This window comes from Balaenoptera physalus (assembly GCF_965194825.1).
Source record: "Balaenoptera physalus genome assembly, chromosome: 10".
NCBI classification, from domain to species: Eukaryota; Metazoa; Chordata; class Mammalia; order Artiodactyla; family Balaenopteridae; genus Balaenoptera; species Balaenoptera physalus.
Genome location: NC_138889.1, coordinates 65,981,152 through 65,994,492, shown reverse-complemented (window position 1 = coordinate 65,994,492; position 13,341 = coordinate 65,981,152). Strand labels below are relative to the sequence as shown.

At 48.0% G+C, this 13,341-nt stretch overlaps 1 protein-coding gene across 1 annotated transcript in view; it reads right to left on the bottom strand.

The window, feature by feature from the left end:
• TUB (TUB bipartite transcription factor) overlaps nucleotides 1–6,459 on the bottom strand; it is an 84,685-nt gene extending 78,226 nt beyond the window's left edge. The window contains exon 1 of the mRNA XM_082476354.1: nucleotides 6,351–6,459. Within this exon, the coding sequence (XP_082332480.1) occupies nucleotides 6,351–6,406 (56 nt within the window). The 5' untranslated portion in view covers nucleotides 6,407–6,459. The remainder of the gene's footprint in view (nucleotides 1–6,350) is intronic.
• Nucleotides 6,460–13,341: the final 6,882 nt, after the last annotated feature.

The window sequence follows — 13,341 nt, the reverse complement described above, 5'->3', positions numbered from 1 at the left end:
TAGGTATTTACCGAAGAGAAATAAAAACATATGTCCATGCAAAGACTTGTATATGAATAGTCACAAAGTTTTAGTTGTAATAGCCGAAAAGTGGAAACAACCCAAGTAAATGGATAAACAAAACATGGTATCTCCATATAATGGAATACTACTCAGGAATAAAAAGAAATGAACTACAGATTCATGCAAAAACATGGAAAAATATCAAAATAACTATGCTGTGTGAAAGAAGTCACACCAAAAAAGAGTACATACTGAATGATTCCCATTATACAAAATTCTAAGAAATGCAAAGAAATCAGACCAGTGGTTCCCTGAGGGTGGGGGCAGTGTGGGATGGCGGGGGTAGTAGAAAGGAAGTATTATAAAGAGGCACAAGGAAACACTGGCCTCCTTGTTGTTCCCAAATATACACTAGGCCCACTCCTACACCGGGACCTTTTCACTTGCTTTTCCCCTTCCATGGAACATTCTTCCCCATTAGCCACATGATTCACTCTCTGGCTTTTTCAGGTGTCTGCTGAAATATCACCTTATCAGAAAGAGTTTCCCTGATCACACTATATACTACAGCATATTCACCACCAGCCCAACTTGCATGTAGTCAGACTCTGTCCCTCTTATTCTGCTTTATTTTTCTTCTTTACACTTACCATATCATATTTCACTTAGCACTGATATATATATGTGTGTGTGTATATGTATACATGTATATGTGTGTGTGTGTACATATATATATATATTATTTTGGTCTATGTTTATCTCCCCACACTAGACAGTAGGAACTTTGGGACCAGGCACTTTGTTTTGTTCACTGCTCTGTCTCCCATGCCTAAAATGTTGTCTGGAATTTAGGAGGTGCACAATAAATACATATTAAATGAATGGACCCCCTCAAGAGGCAGGTACAATTATTATTATCTTTTTTTTGTAGATGGAGGTTAAGTCACCGGCCTAAAGTCACATAACCAATAATTGAGGAAGCTGGGCTTTGAAGTCAGGTCACTTTGACTCCAAAATTCAAGTTCTGAGCAACTGTACTACATGGTCTCAAAGTCTGGGAGATCAAACTCACAAACAGATAATCACCATGGGAGTATAAATCAATTCACTCCTTCTGGAAAACAATCTGGTAACAATCCCCAAATCTGAAACTAACAACCCCTCTTCTAATCAGATAATCAGACATGAGGAAAAAAATGTTATACAAGGATGTTTATCATGGAATGGTTTCTAATAGCAAAGATTTGGAAACAATGAAAAGGTCCCCACAAGGGAGTGACTGAAGTGTAGTAGAAGTGATGCAGAGACAGGAAGTTGCAGAAGATCAAGCTGGATGTGATCAATTTTTCTCAAAGGCAATACCATTTGCTTAGAGTATGGGGGTATGGAGTCAGGGTCAAGTAATAGGGGTCTTGAGTATGATGGTTTGGAGAAGCTGCTGTAGGGAATGGGAGTGAAGGTAACCCAGGAGAAATGAAAAGATTGAGACATGATGGAGATGTCCCAGCTGCAGACGAAGACCATGAAAGTAAGGACAACCTGCGTAGCTGTGTAGTTTTTGTGATACAGTGTTCTGGTGCCACAATAAGAAAGGGGGATGGAGAGCCTAACACTGATACATGCAGGGCTGGGGTGGCGGCGAGCATATGTGAGGAAATACAAAGTGCTGGTAGTGAGTGATTTAAATAATCTCTCATGTGGTCCAGGCTGGGAAGGGAAGAGAGGCCAGGAAAAGGTTGGCAGGCCAGGAGAAAATGCACAGATGAAGGCACTGGATGACCCTATAGTGTCATCCCAGAGAATGAGATGTTCATGAAAATGATATCAGAAGTGAAGCAATTCCAGGTATCAACATCTAGAAATTTATCCTGTAAATAACTGAAGAGAAGTCTCTAGAATGGGAAGATCCAGAAATTAGAAGGAGTGCTAATCACTGACATGGACACTGAAACTTTTGGGGATAATGACTGGGCCTTGAGTAGAGACAAGATGGTTAGCCAAGTGCCAAGCTGTTGAGAACACCTGGACTTAATGACACTTCGTGTCAGTCATTTTAGATACATTGTTTCATTTTATTTTCATAATAATCAGTGGTATAGATAAGAATAGACAGATGAAATGACTAGACTTGGAAAGTTCAAGGTCAATGTCAAAGTCTTGAAGCATTCATCTGACTATCAGGATGCTAAATAGAGAATACAGAGTTATCAATGAGGGGTCTGATTTTGAACATGTTGAGTTAGACGTGTTTGTGGACTACCTATTGGGTTGGCCAAAAAGTTAATTCAGGTTTTTCTGTAAGATGCTACGGAAAAACCCAAACGAACTTTTTGGCCAACCCATAGATGGAGAGGTCTACAGGCATGTAGAGATGTAGGGTTAAGGCTCAACAAAAAGATTGGGGTTGAAGACATGGATTTCTATATTAAAAAAGCATTGAGCTGAACTTCCCTGGTGGCACAGTGGATAAAGATTGCCTGCCAATGCAGGGGACATGGGTTCGATCCCTGGTCCAGGAAGATCCCACATGCTGTGGAACAGCTGAGCCCGTGTGCTGCAACTAAGGAGCCTGCCTGCCACAACTAAGACCCAGTGCAACCACATAAATAAATAAATAAATAAATAAAGCATTGAGTTGATAACTGAGAATAGAATGGAATGGAACAGAATGGAAAAGAGGAGAAAGCTCTGGCATGTGCTCACATTTGGACAGTAGGAACCAAGAGGAGGCAGCAATTTAGAAAACGTAGGCAGTATATTGTAATAGATTGTAAAAATGGCCATGAATTCTCGGCCAGCTCCTCCCTTCAAGAGGTGAGGCTTACTTCTCTACCCTTTGACTTATTTTGGCCAATAACAATGTGGCAAAATGATGTTGTGCAAGTTCTAAACCTAGGCCCCAAGAGGCCTTACAGCTTCTGCTCTCTCACTGCGAGCCCTTCTACCAGCATGTGAGCAAACCTGAGCTAGCCTGCTAGAAGATGAGAGGGCCTGTGGAGAGAGGCCCCAGATGGGCTAGCCTTCACAGCTGAGGCACCAGGTATGTGAGCCAGTGTAGCCAAGAAAAGCTGATTTTGGCCCAGACCACAAAATCTACCCAGCTGAGCCCAGCCCAAATTGTGAATCCACAAAATCTTGAGCTAACTCAGTTATTATTTTAAGCCATTAAGTTTAGGAGTGATTTGTTACACAGAAATTGATAAATGATACTTAAATGGCCTCAGAAGCTGAGGGGAGGGAATTCCCTGGCAGTCCAGTGGTTAGGGGTTGGCGCTTCCACAGCTGGGGGGCCTGGGTTCAATCCCTGGTCCGGGAATTAAGATCCCTCAAGCCAAGCGGCATGGTCAAAAAAACCCCAAAAAACAAAACAAACAAAACAAACAAACAAAGAAGCAAAGGGGAAAACAGCTTAAATGAATAGGTTACACACAGCAGAGAGGTCAACTTCAATTGGAATGTGACACAGAGTACCTCCCAGGTTTAAAGATATGGTAGGGGCAGAAGCCAGAGAACAGGGAAGGAAAGTGAGGATTAACTGTTAGCAGTGGTTTACTCCTAGGGGTTGGAGTTGGGGGGCTGCAGAATCACTGAGTTTCACTTTTAATAACTGTGCACTATATGCATTTGTTGCTTGTATAATCTTTTTAACAGCTTTTTTGAAGACTGTGTAACTTTTTGAATAATTCAATACTTACGTTTTGAAAACTAAGTAGTTAACTAGAAAACGGAGGTGGGCGGTATAGATCAATGTTTCCAGCTGTATCAGAATCATGTGGGAAGTTTTACACAAATACTGATTCCAAGGTCCCATTCCTGGACAATCAGATTCAGTTAGTTTGGACCAAGGCCAGGGAAACTGTTTTCTTCTCACAGCTCCCAAAGTGAGGTTGTCAGGGTGAGAAGAAAAGAGTTCTGAGGACAGAACCCCTGGAAATATCTATATTTAAGGGTCTAAAAAGGAGAACAATGATTTTCAAACTGAGTTTCTATGGAAAACCAGGGTTCCCAAGAGATATTTATAGTATTTATTAATAAAACAGAAATAGGTACCACTTATTACTATGTCCCAGGCAGAAGGCTAAGCCCTTTATATTTATTACCCCATCTAATACTCATGATACTTCCCCATTTTACAGATGAAGAAACAAGTCTAGAGAGGAAAAGTAATTTGTTCAAGGTTAGCTAGGTGGAATCAGGATTTGAATCCAGGTTGTCTAATTCCAGAGTCTTGCTACTTTTGTTTGTTTATGCAGGAGGAAAAAAAGTTTAGTTCTATATAGAATTATCTCAATTTAAAAATTTCTTCCCATGTATGTTTTAGACCTTTGGTATATGCTACCATGTATTTCTACTAGAATCACTGTGAGCTCATGTGGGGGAAGGAATTAATGTAGTTTTATCTCTGTACCTCGAGGGCCCAGCACATAGTTTGCACTCAATACATGTTTGATTAAGTGAATAAATGTGTGATTTAGGATCGGAACACAGGCTCTAAGGTTTCGTTGCTTTTTTTTAAATTTTATTTATTTATTTATTTTTGTCTTCGTTGCTGTGCACGGGCTTTCTCTAGTCGCGGTGAGCGGGGGCTACTCTCCGTTGCGGTGCGCGGTCTTTTCACTGCGGTGGCTTCTCTTGTTGCGGAGCACGGGCTCTAGGCACGCGGGCTTCAGTAGTTGCGGCACGTAGGCTTAGTAGTTGTGGCTCGCGGGCTCTAGAGCGCAGGCTCAGTAGTTGTGACGCCCAGGCGTAGTTGCTCCGTGGCATGTGGGATCTTCCCTGACAAGGGCTCGAACCCGTTTTCCCTGCATTGGCAGGCGGATTCTTAACCACTATGCCACCAGGGAAGTCTCAGGTTTCGTTCTTTTAAGGTTAATATACCAATCATTTTAGAGTTCCTCTCCATAAAGAGCACTGCTTTTCAAAAGAGCAAGTTCACTGGAATTGTGAGGCAGACTGCAGGCTGATTGCTAGGATTGTGCAATGAAGGGTTGATGAGGAAACAGAATCAAACTGATATTTTTCCTTAAAGAAGGCAATGAAAGCAAATAAAGAGGTGATCCAGTTGCACCCATCTTGCCGAGGGAGACAAGACAGATTCGAAAAGGTTTACAGGCAGAGGGGAGATGGCCAGTAAAGAGGGGAAGGTGAAGATGGAGAAGAGAGATGGGGTCAGTGGGAGGCGAGACCCAGGGAGGGAGGGTAAGGAGGGGTCCCAGGGGAATTAGCCTGGGGCAGGAGGGACACCTGTTTCTCTGAATCTCTAAAAACAAGGGCTGTCAGAGATGCAGGAAGGTTTTAAGCAGAGGGAAGAGGAGGACGGCAGGAAGCAAGACTTCAGGGAGGTGAGAGCGGCCCGGCTAATGAAGTTTCTCTTCCAGCCCTCACCATTTAGGGTCATGGATCAGAACATTTAACTTCAGAATCCTGGAGACTGACGTGGGGTTACGGACTTTAACAACAACATCAACAACATCAAAAATCTATTTACTATCATCATGACCTCATTTTAAAAAGAGGGGTGTTATTTAACACACCGAAAAAAGGTAGAAAGGACAAAATCTCAGAATAAATCTACTCTGTGTTATGACCGACTCATTCCGTTGTCCTTTTTCTCATTTCATCGGTAAGGATGCATGATCCCTTCCTCCAGAACTAGTGCGTGGGGAGCGCTGCTCCAAACCGCCCACGCGCCGGCAGCCGATTTGCATCCCCGCGGGGCTGGCACGGAGCCTGGCAACCCGGCGGGCGCCGGTGCCGCTCCTGGCGCCCCGACAGCCGGCCTCGGGCTGCCATCCAGCTCCGCCCAGCAGGCAGCGACTCGCAGGTCCCGGACAGCGACCCAGGGCACTCTGCCCTGGGCTAGCCCTGTCCCCGCCGAGGGCCCCGCGGGGTGCAGACCCAGGCAGAGGCGGCGGTGCCAAACGGGGGCGCGGCCTGGACTTGAGGGGCGCCCCTCCTCGCCCCACCCCGCCCCGCAGTCCCTCCAAGCTCTTTTGCTCTGTTCCAGAGCCGATCGACACCCGCAGGATAGCCGGGGTGGGAATGGGGGAGGGTGGGAGGCGGCAGCCAGCTCGCGGGTCCCAGTGCCCCGGTGCCCTCCTCTGACAGCTCTGCCCCGCGGGTGTGAGGACACTGTCGCTCGGCTCCGGGTTCGGACATCCGAGGCTCTCGGTACCGATGTCCCGGACGCTCGAGGGTCCGAGTACACCCTAGGGGGTCTGGGCGTGAGCGCCCGCTCTCACCCTCAGAGGGCCGGCTTCTCCCGCAAAAGTGCGAGCGTCGGAGGGCGCCCACGCAGGGGCACGCGGAGGTCCTGGCGGAGCCCATCCTCCAGGCGCCCGCCCTACCTGTCGTAGCTCCAGCGGCTGTAAGACAGGGTCCGGTGGCTGCTGACTCCCTCCATCTCCGCCTCACGACTCTGCTCCGGGCTACGCTGGCAGGGGCGGCAGCGGCGCTGGGCTCTGAGCTCGCTTGCTAGCTGCGGGCCCGGCCAGGGCGCGGGCGGAGGACTGTACCATTCGCCCCCACCCCCGGGGGGGTGACCCCCTCTCCGGCTCTGCCAATGGCGGGGACGCGAGGGCTGCGGGGACCCGGGCCCGCGGGGGCCCCCTCCCCCGCGCACGAGTCCCGCGGGGGCGCGGCTGCTGCAGCCCGGACTGCTTATTTATTTCCGATGTGTGCCCCACGTCGCCATAGCAACCTTTCCATCTTTTCCGGCTTCACTAGGGCACCGCTGTTTTCAAACCTTCCCGGGACCGGGACTAAGAGGCTTTCCTGTCTCCTGCTGGCGCAGGAGTCCGGGATAAACGCCCAATAACACAGGCACCCTGGACGAAGAGGCCCCCGCCTTTCCCATTCACCCCCTCCAACCTGCCACGGCCAAGTGCCCCCCTTCTCAGGAATGGGAATACCCATCCTAGAATTTCAAAGATTCCCGCCGTCTCCCCGCCCCCATCCCCCCAGCAGGGAAATCCTTTAACGACTGGAGTGCCCCCTTCCTAAAACTGTCGAGACTCAGCCGCCTCCTTAACCGAGTGAAAATCCACTTCTCCCTCCCTCTTCCCCCGCCAGATTCCCCTGGCATATTGTGGCCCCCTTGGGTTCCGAGGACCAAGCTCTGTAAACACTCCCACTTCCAGGCCATCTCTTTCTGTTTGTTTTCCTTTGTGCTTTCCCCTTCATTACTACTAAAAATCCTTTGGGGGAAAAAAAAAAAAACCCAGCTGTGTTGGCTTAACTTCGTCTACACCTGGCTGAGGGTGGCCCAGGGAGGAAGGTCTATGGGCGAGGGGCCCGCTGGGTGGGGCGGTCTGGGGTAAGTGAGCCGGCCTTGCGGTCGGTCTGCCCCGCCCCTCTTTCCCTTCCCTTCCCCCACCCTGGGCTGCTGCCTGCGGGGATTTACAGATATAATCTTATTGCCGAGGTCGCGGAAGCCTAAGAAGGGCCTTCCTATGCCGCTGTTGTGCGGTGGCTGCGCTAACACGCTGAGAGCAAGGCCCGGGTGGAGGTTCCAAGGTTCCCTGGAGGTGGAGGGCAGGGCGGTAGGGCCTGAGCTACACTAATCCAAGGATCAGGGTCAACTCCCATGGAACTAGCCTTACCTGTTAACCCTGTGGGTCACAAGGCTTGCAGCTGGCAGAGCCTCTGTTGAGTCCCGCTCACAAATGTGTTTTCGTTTATCCCGAGCAGGTTTTTTTCTTTTTTTCATTAACAGCATACAAATTGGGAGATTTAATAGACTGGGATTTTGTTCTGTCTTGAAAACTAAAAATCTGGCAACTCTAGGCCTGCCTTCAGCACGGCAGGTACAGAGCAGAGAAGTGGCTGCTGTCCTTACGGGGCTGGGGGGGGCGGGGGGGGCGGGGGGTGTGTTCTCCCATCAGCGTCAGGCTCCAGCCAGCCAGCTTCTCTCACTTACATAACTTGCTGGTCCCTATAGCTCTGAAATTTGCCACGCACTCAGACCTGCCCCAAAGCATCATTAAGCAGATTTGCCAAGGGCCGGGTGCTCAGCAGAACGCTGTATGCAGCAAGCAGCCACTGTTACCCCCTTTGGGGTTTACAGACTGACCTGCATGCTCTGCCCCCCAAACAGAACTACTGCTTCTGAGCCACATCTTGATGGTGAGACTCTTGGCACACCCATAACCTCAGGAGTGGTGGATTGGGACTCCAAAATCAACTCGTTGCAACTCTGTGAAGGCTTATTTCACTGTTTGGGTAGGGGTGATGGCTGAACTTCCCTATCTGGAGAACGTGCGGAGTTTGTGGGGCCTCCCACAAACGCTGCAGAACCAGAAGCCACTGCTTCTGACCCATATGTTATAAGACAAGCCTCCAAAGGTGTCTTTTCTCCAAAGGACTGATGGAAGGGCAAGAGGACCTCAGAAGGGACTCCCACAATAAAGAGGACCCGCTCCAGCGACATCACCCACTCCAACCCACGTGACTACCAGGCCCCTGTAGCCTGCCTTGGGGAAGCCCCTGGAGGTAGAAATAATAAACACAGATTCTACCCCCCAGGGAACCAGGTTGTTGACAAAAGACAAGAGTTCTATAGCTGTAAGAGCCAAGAGCAGGTGTACTGGACTCCCAGACCTCCATCTCCCAATCCTGACACCCAAAGAAGAAGTACAAATAAGAAGCCCAAAGCCCGGTGTCCTGAACCAGGGCTGAAAGCTGTAGGGAAGCTACATCCCAGACATCCTGGAGGAACCCTGGGCTAGGCAGATGGAAGAGCCTAACAGAGCCCCAGAGGAAGGGCCCTTGACCCTTACCAATGCCAGGAGCTGTGTGTCAGCATTCTGTGGGAGGGAGCTGTGCAGCAGTCTTAAAGCATGGTCACAAAATCTTTGACATTCCTCTCATTGAGAAGTAAAATCTATGTTACCTTGCCTTGATTCTGGATGCTTATGTGACTTCTGAAGTTATGTAATAAAAGGTCTTTCAGTGTTCCCTTGTTCATTGGAGCCCTGAGCCACCGTGTAAGAAGTCTGACTTCCATGTGGCTGCCATGTTGTCAGGAAGCCTAAGCTATAAGCAAAAGTCACATGTAGATGCTTCTGTTGACAGTCTCAGCTGACCTAGCCTTCAAGTCACCACAATTAGGCACCAGACACATGAGTGAAGAAGCCTTCAGAAGATTACATCCTCTAGCCCTTCAAGTCATCCCCTGCTGCTTGAGTCTTCCCAGCTGAGGCCCCAGACATCGTGGAGGAGAGACAAGTCATCCTTGCCATGCCCTCACCTGACCCAGAGAACCTGTGAGCATTATGAAATGGTTGTTGTTTTATACCATAGATAACCAGGCAGGCAGAATTCATCTCAGAGGAGCTGGTGCTTTTTCCTTGAAAGCTGATTAATAGGCCTTTTGGTTATGAGAGGAAGGGTCTCAACTAGTCTGCATAGAAGAGTTGCAACAAGCCTACTCAATTGCCCTGCACCGTAAAGCATTAGGAACGTAGGTGTTGTTGTATGGTAGTTAAATAATGGGTGGGAGGAATAAGTCTGGAGAGAGAGAATACAGGAGAAAGGCTTGGGTAGGAAGAGAGGGTGAATGGCAGAAGGCTAGAGTCTAAGAGGGAACGTAGCTGATGAGAAATTCCTAGGCAGGGATGACCAAGGCACCTGAAGAACAAAGATGTCTAACATGCTATTTTAAGTGGGTTCCTGCTCTGTGGTGCTGCGTTGTTATCTCCAAGCCTTCAGTAGAAGTCTGATTATGTATGCACCATCACCTTGTTGAAATGATGCTTGGACAATGCAGAAGGCAGCGCACCATCCACACGTGAGACAAAGTGGAGAAGAAGGACAGCAAGCCAAGCAGTTGGTTGGAGATTAAGAATTAAGCTAGGAGCAGGGATGCAAAGGCAAAGGAGACCAGGAGAACACACCCCTTCCTGGAAATCCTTGGGCATATTAGGGAGGGCATACTAGACTTCCCCAAATAAAAGGAGATAGGTTGGAAATAGTCTATTTGCATTTTAAAGAAAAGTGAACCTTCAAAGGCTGGAGGGCTTGGGACTATCTGTGAAGAAGTGCCTGGACAAGTGGTCCTGGAACTAGGGTCCTGGCTACCCTCCAGTAAGGTGGAATCCCTCAGCCATGCAAGGCCAAACTGTCCAGCGCATTTCTGGGAGAGCAAACAAGCAGCAGAGAAATCCAAAAGAGGACCCAGGACCAAGGGTCCACCATGGCAAAATGAGGAACAGGGACCTGGGAGTCTATGTCCCCAGAGAACAAACCTGGAAGGAAAAATTCTCTGCTGTAACAGAGATGGAAAGCTATGAAGGGCAACCACTCCTTATCCTAAAACAAGTTCCATACTCTCCAAAGTAAAACTCTGGAAGAATGTCCTGTTGGCTAGAACCAGGTGCACCCTCCACTGCGCCCTGAAGGTTCATCCTCTCCCTTCAGTTTCTGTTCCCATTGCTACCCCCATGTCACCCTAAGAGGCAATGCTCCTCTTTTAACAATCTGGCCCTGGTGGACCCAGTCCCCATGTTCTCAGATCTAGAACAGGCTAGATCTTTAATGACATCACTAATTTTAGAGGAACAACTAAGGGAAAGTAAGCAGAGCAATCACATGAAATGCATAAATGCAGGGTCCCTGTGCCATTCCTCTGGCCATCTGTAGATATCTATATTCCGATTCCAAAAGGTAGACTCTCTTACAAGACTTCTTCCCTAGTCATCCTGACACCAGCATGCCCAAGGTCAAGAGGAGAAGATGTCCATTTCAGAGAGTTGGGCCTCATCTCCAGGTGACTGGCACTTTGAATGATCTTGCTGATATGATGGGCCATCCCCACTCTCACACTCACAGAGTGGTGGCTTCACCTTCACAGGCCCAGCTGAACAACCTCCACATGACAACCTCCCCCATCAACCACCAGCCCCTTCCTCTCCATCCCAAATGGGCACAATGGCAGGAACATCTTCACAAGAGCACCCCGTCAACCCTACTCTGAGTCCTCAGGGCTTTCTGTAAATGAAGAAAGGGGTGGGGATGGAGATCTAAGAAGTCCGCACAAATGGACAGGTAATTTTTCTTAGCGTCCCCGACTCCACTGTCTAAGGCAGGAACAGACCTTTCCATCTCCCCAGGTAAGTAATCCCACACTTGAGAGCTCTGGTTCTCATTGAATGCGGGAGAAGCCTGCTGTGGGCTTCTTGGAAGCCTGAGCAAGGGGCCAGGCAGGGCTGGCTGTGAAAAGATAGGGTCAGTGTCAGTGTTCAACTCTGAAGCTCCAAAACAAGTAAACAAGCCAACAACAGCAACAACAAAAATGCTCTTTAAATTTCTGGTAGCGATTCTAAGAGCAACTGCAAGAGCTGACTATGCAATGAAAAGGTGTGTTGAGTGTCAGGAGTTCAGGGTCTGGTATTAGAAAGAAAAGGTTTGGGGAAAATATCTGTCTATATACTTTGTTGTTCTTGCTCTGCTTTTTGTTTTTTGTTTTAGTCTCACTAGAAAAAGCAGTGACAGAAACTATGTACAGACTCCAATTTGGCTCCAGCTTTGTTGGAGGCCAGGACACCAAATGCCATATCTGGCAACCCTGAACTTGTGAATGATCAATAATCATGTGACTGTGGGTGTTCCCGTCACCTCTAACTTGCATACAACCTCCAGAGTGCGAAGAAGGCACCTTGTTTGGATTTATTATTAACATCTGAATATTCACTTTCAAATATAGACAAACATTCTAGGCAGAACTTGGAGGAAAAATCACTTCATGTGCTTTATAGGTTAAAATTCTGCCATGTATATTTATAATCGCATGACTCAATGTTGCAATATTTATGATAATTGTGAGTGCTCTTAAATTAATGCATCAATGATTGAGAATTTTCAAAACTTAAATCTGAAAATAGATGGGCAGTTAGTTTGAATATTAAGAGCGAGTTAGCTAGATAACTTTAGAAAGAACATTACATTCTTTCTGAGCCACAAATATTTATAGTGATGTAAATAATCCAAGGCGGAATAATATAGAGAGCTGGGGAAACAGAAACCCAGTGAAATTTGCGGGAAGCCTAGTGCACAGGAAACAGATACCCTGCTCCCAGCATTCATGGCCAGAGGTGGGAACATCAACAATGGCTGATTCAAGACTAATGGTCTTGAAGCCAGGGGCCTCCCGGAGTTTCTTTTCCTTAATATGGTGCCAGAAAATGCCATGGAAAGTTCTGGGCTTCCTATAAGGGAAATGAAAGGGCTAAGAGGGCTGGTAGACCCAAACGGGCTTAAATGTTTGCGTGAGGAGGATGCGGAGTACATGGGCCAGACGACCAGAGAGGTTACAGTGGGATGGCAAACATGAACAAAGTTGGCAGGTGTGGCAACATGAACCAGATGAGACAAGTTAGTTCTTACAGAGATGATCACGGATCAGATACCTTCCTTTCCCTAGAAGATAGGATGATACAGAAACCCCTCTCTCTCAGGAGCTTAGGAAAGAAGGGCGATGGAGAATAACAGGGATCCCCAAGACCACCCCCAGGTTTGATGACTTGCTAAGAGAACTCACAGGGTTCATTATATAGTTGTTACTCATTGCTATCATTTATTATAGGGAAAGGATACTATGTCAGTGTCCAAAAGACCACCCTTAGGCTCAATGATTCACTAGGACTTGGCAGGGCTCAGAGAAGCTCTTATCCTCCTGGTTATGGTCTACTACAGCGAGAGGATTCAGATTAAAATCAGCCAAGAGGGGCTTCCCTGGTGGCGCAGTGGTTGAGAATCCGCCTGCCAATGCAGGGGACACGGGTTCGAGCCCTGGTCTGGGAAGATCCCACATGCCGCGGAGCAACTGGGCCCGTGAGCCACAATTACTGAGCCTGCGTGTCTGGAGCCTGTGCTCCGCAACAAGAGAGGCCGCGATGGTGAGAGGCCCGCGCACCGCGATGAAGAGTGGTCCCCACTTGCGGCAACTAGAGAAAGCCCTCGCACAGAAACGAAGACTCAACACAGTCATAAAAAAAAAAAAAAAAAAATCAGCCAAGAGAAAAGGCTTTGGGGCAAAGCAAGAGAAATCACGTGCAAGCTTCCAGGTGACTCCTCCCTGTGGAGTCACATGAGAACACATGTGATTCTCCCAGCAACAATGTTGCCAATGAGGGAATCGCACCCAAGCCTTGGTGTCCAAGGTTTATGATGGAGGGTAAGTCATATTGATGTGCCTGTATGACTGACCTCAGCTACCATGACAATTTCCCTGCCTCCCCAGAGCAGAAAGAGTTTACTACATAAATCATTTTCTTAGGATAAACTTATCTGGTCAAACTGGTGCAGCATGGCCCAAAGCCTCTTATCAGGCAGAATATTCTA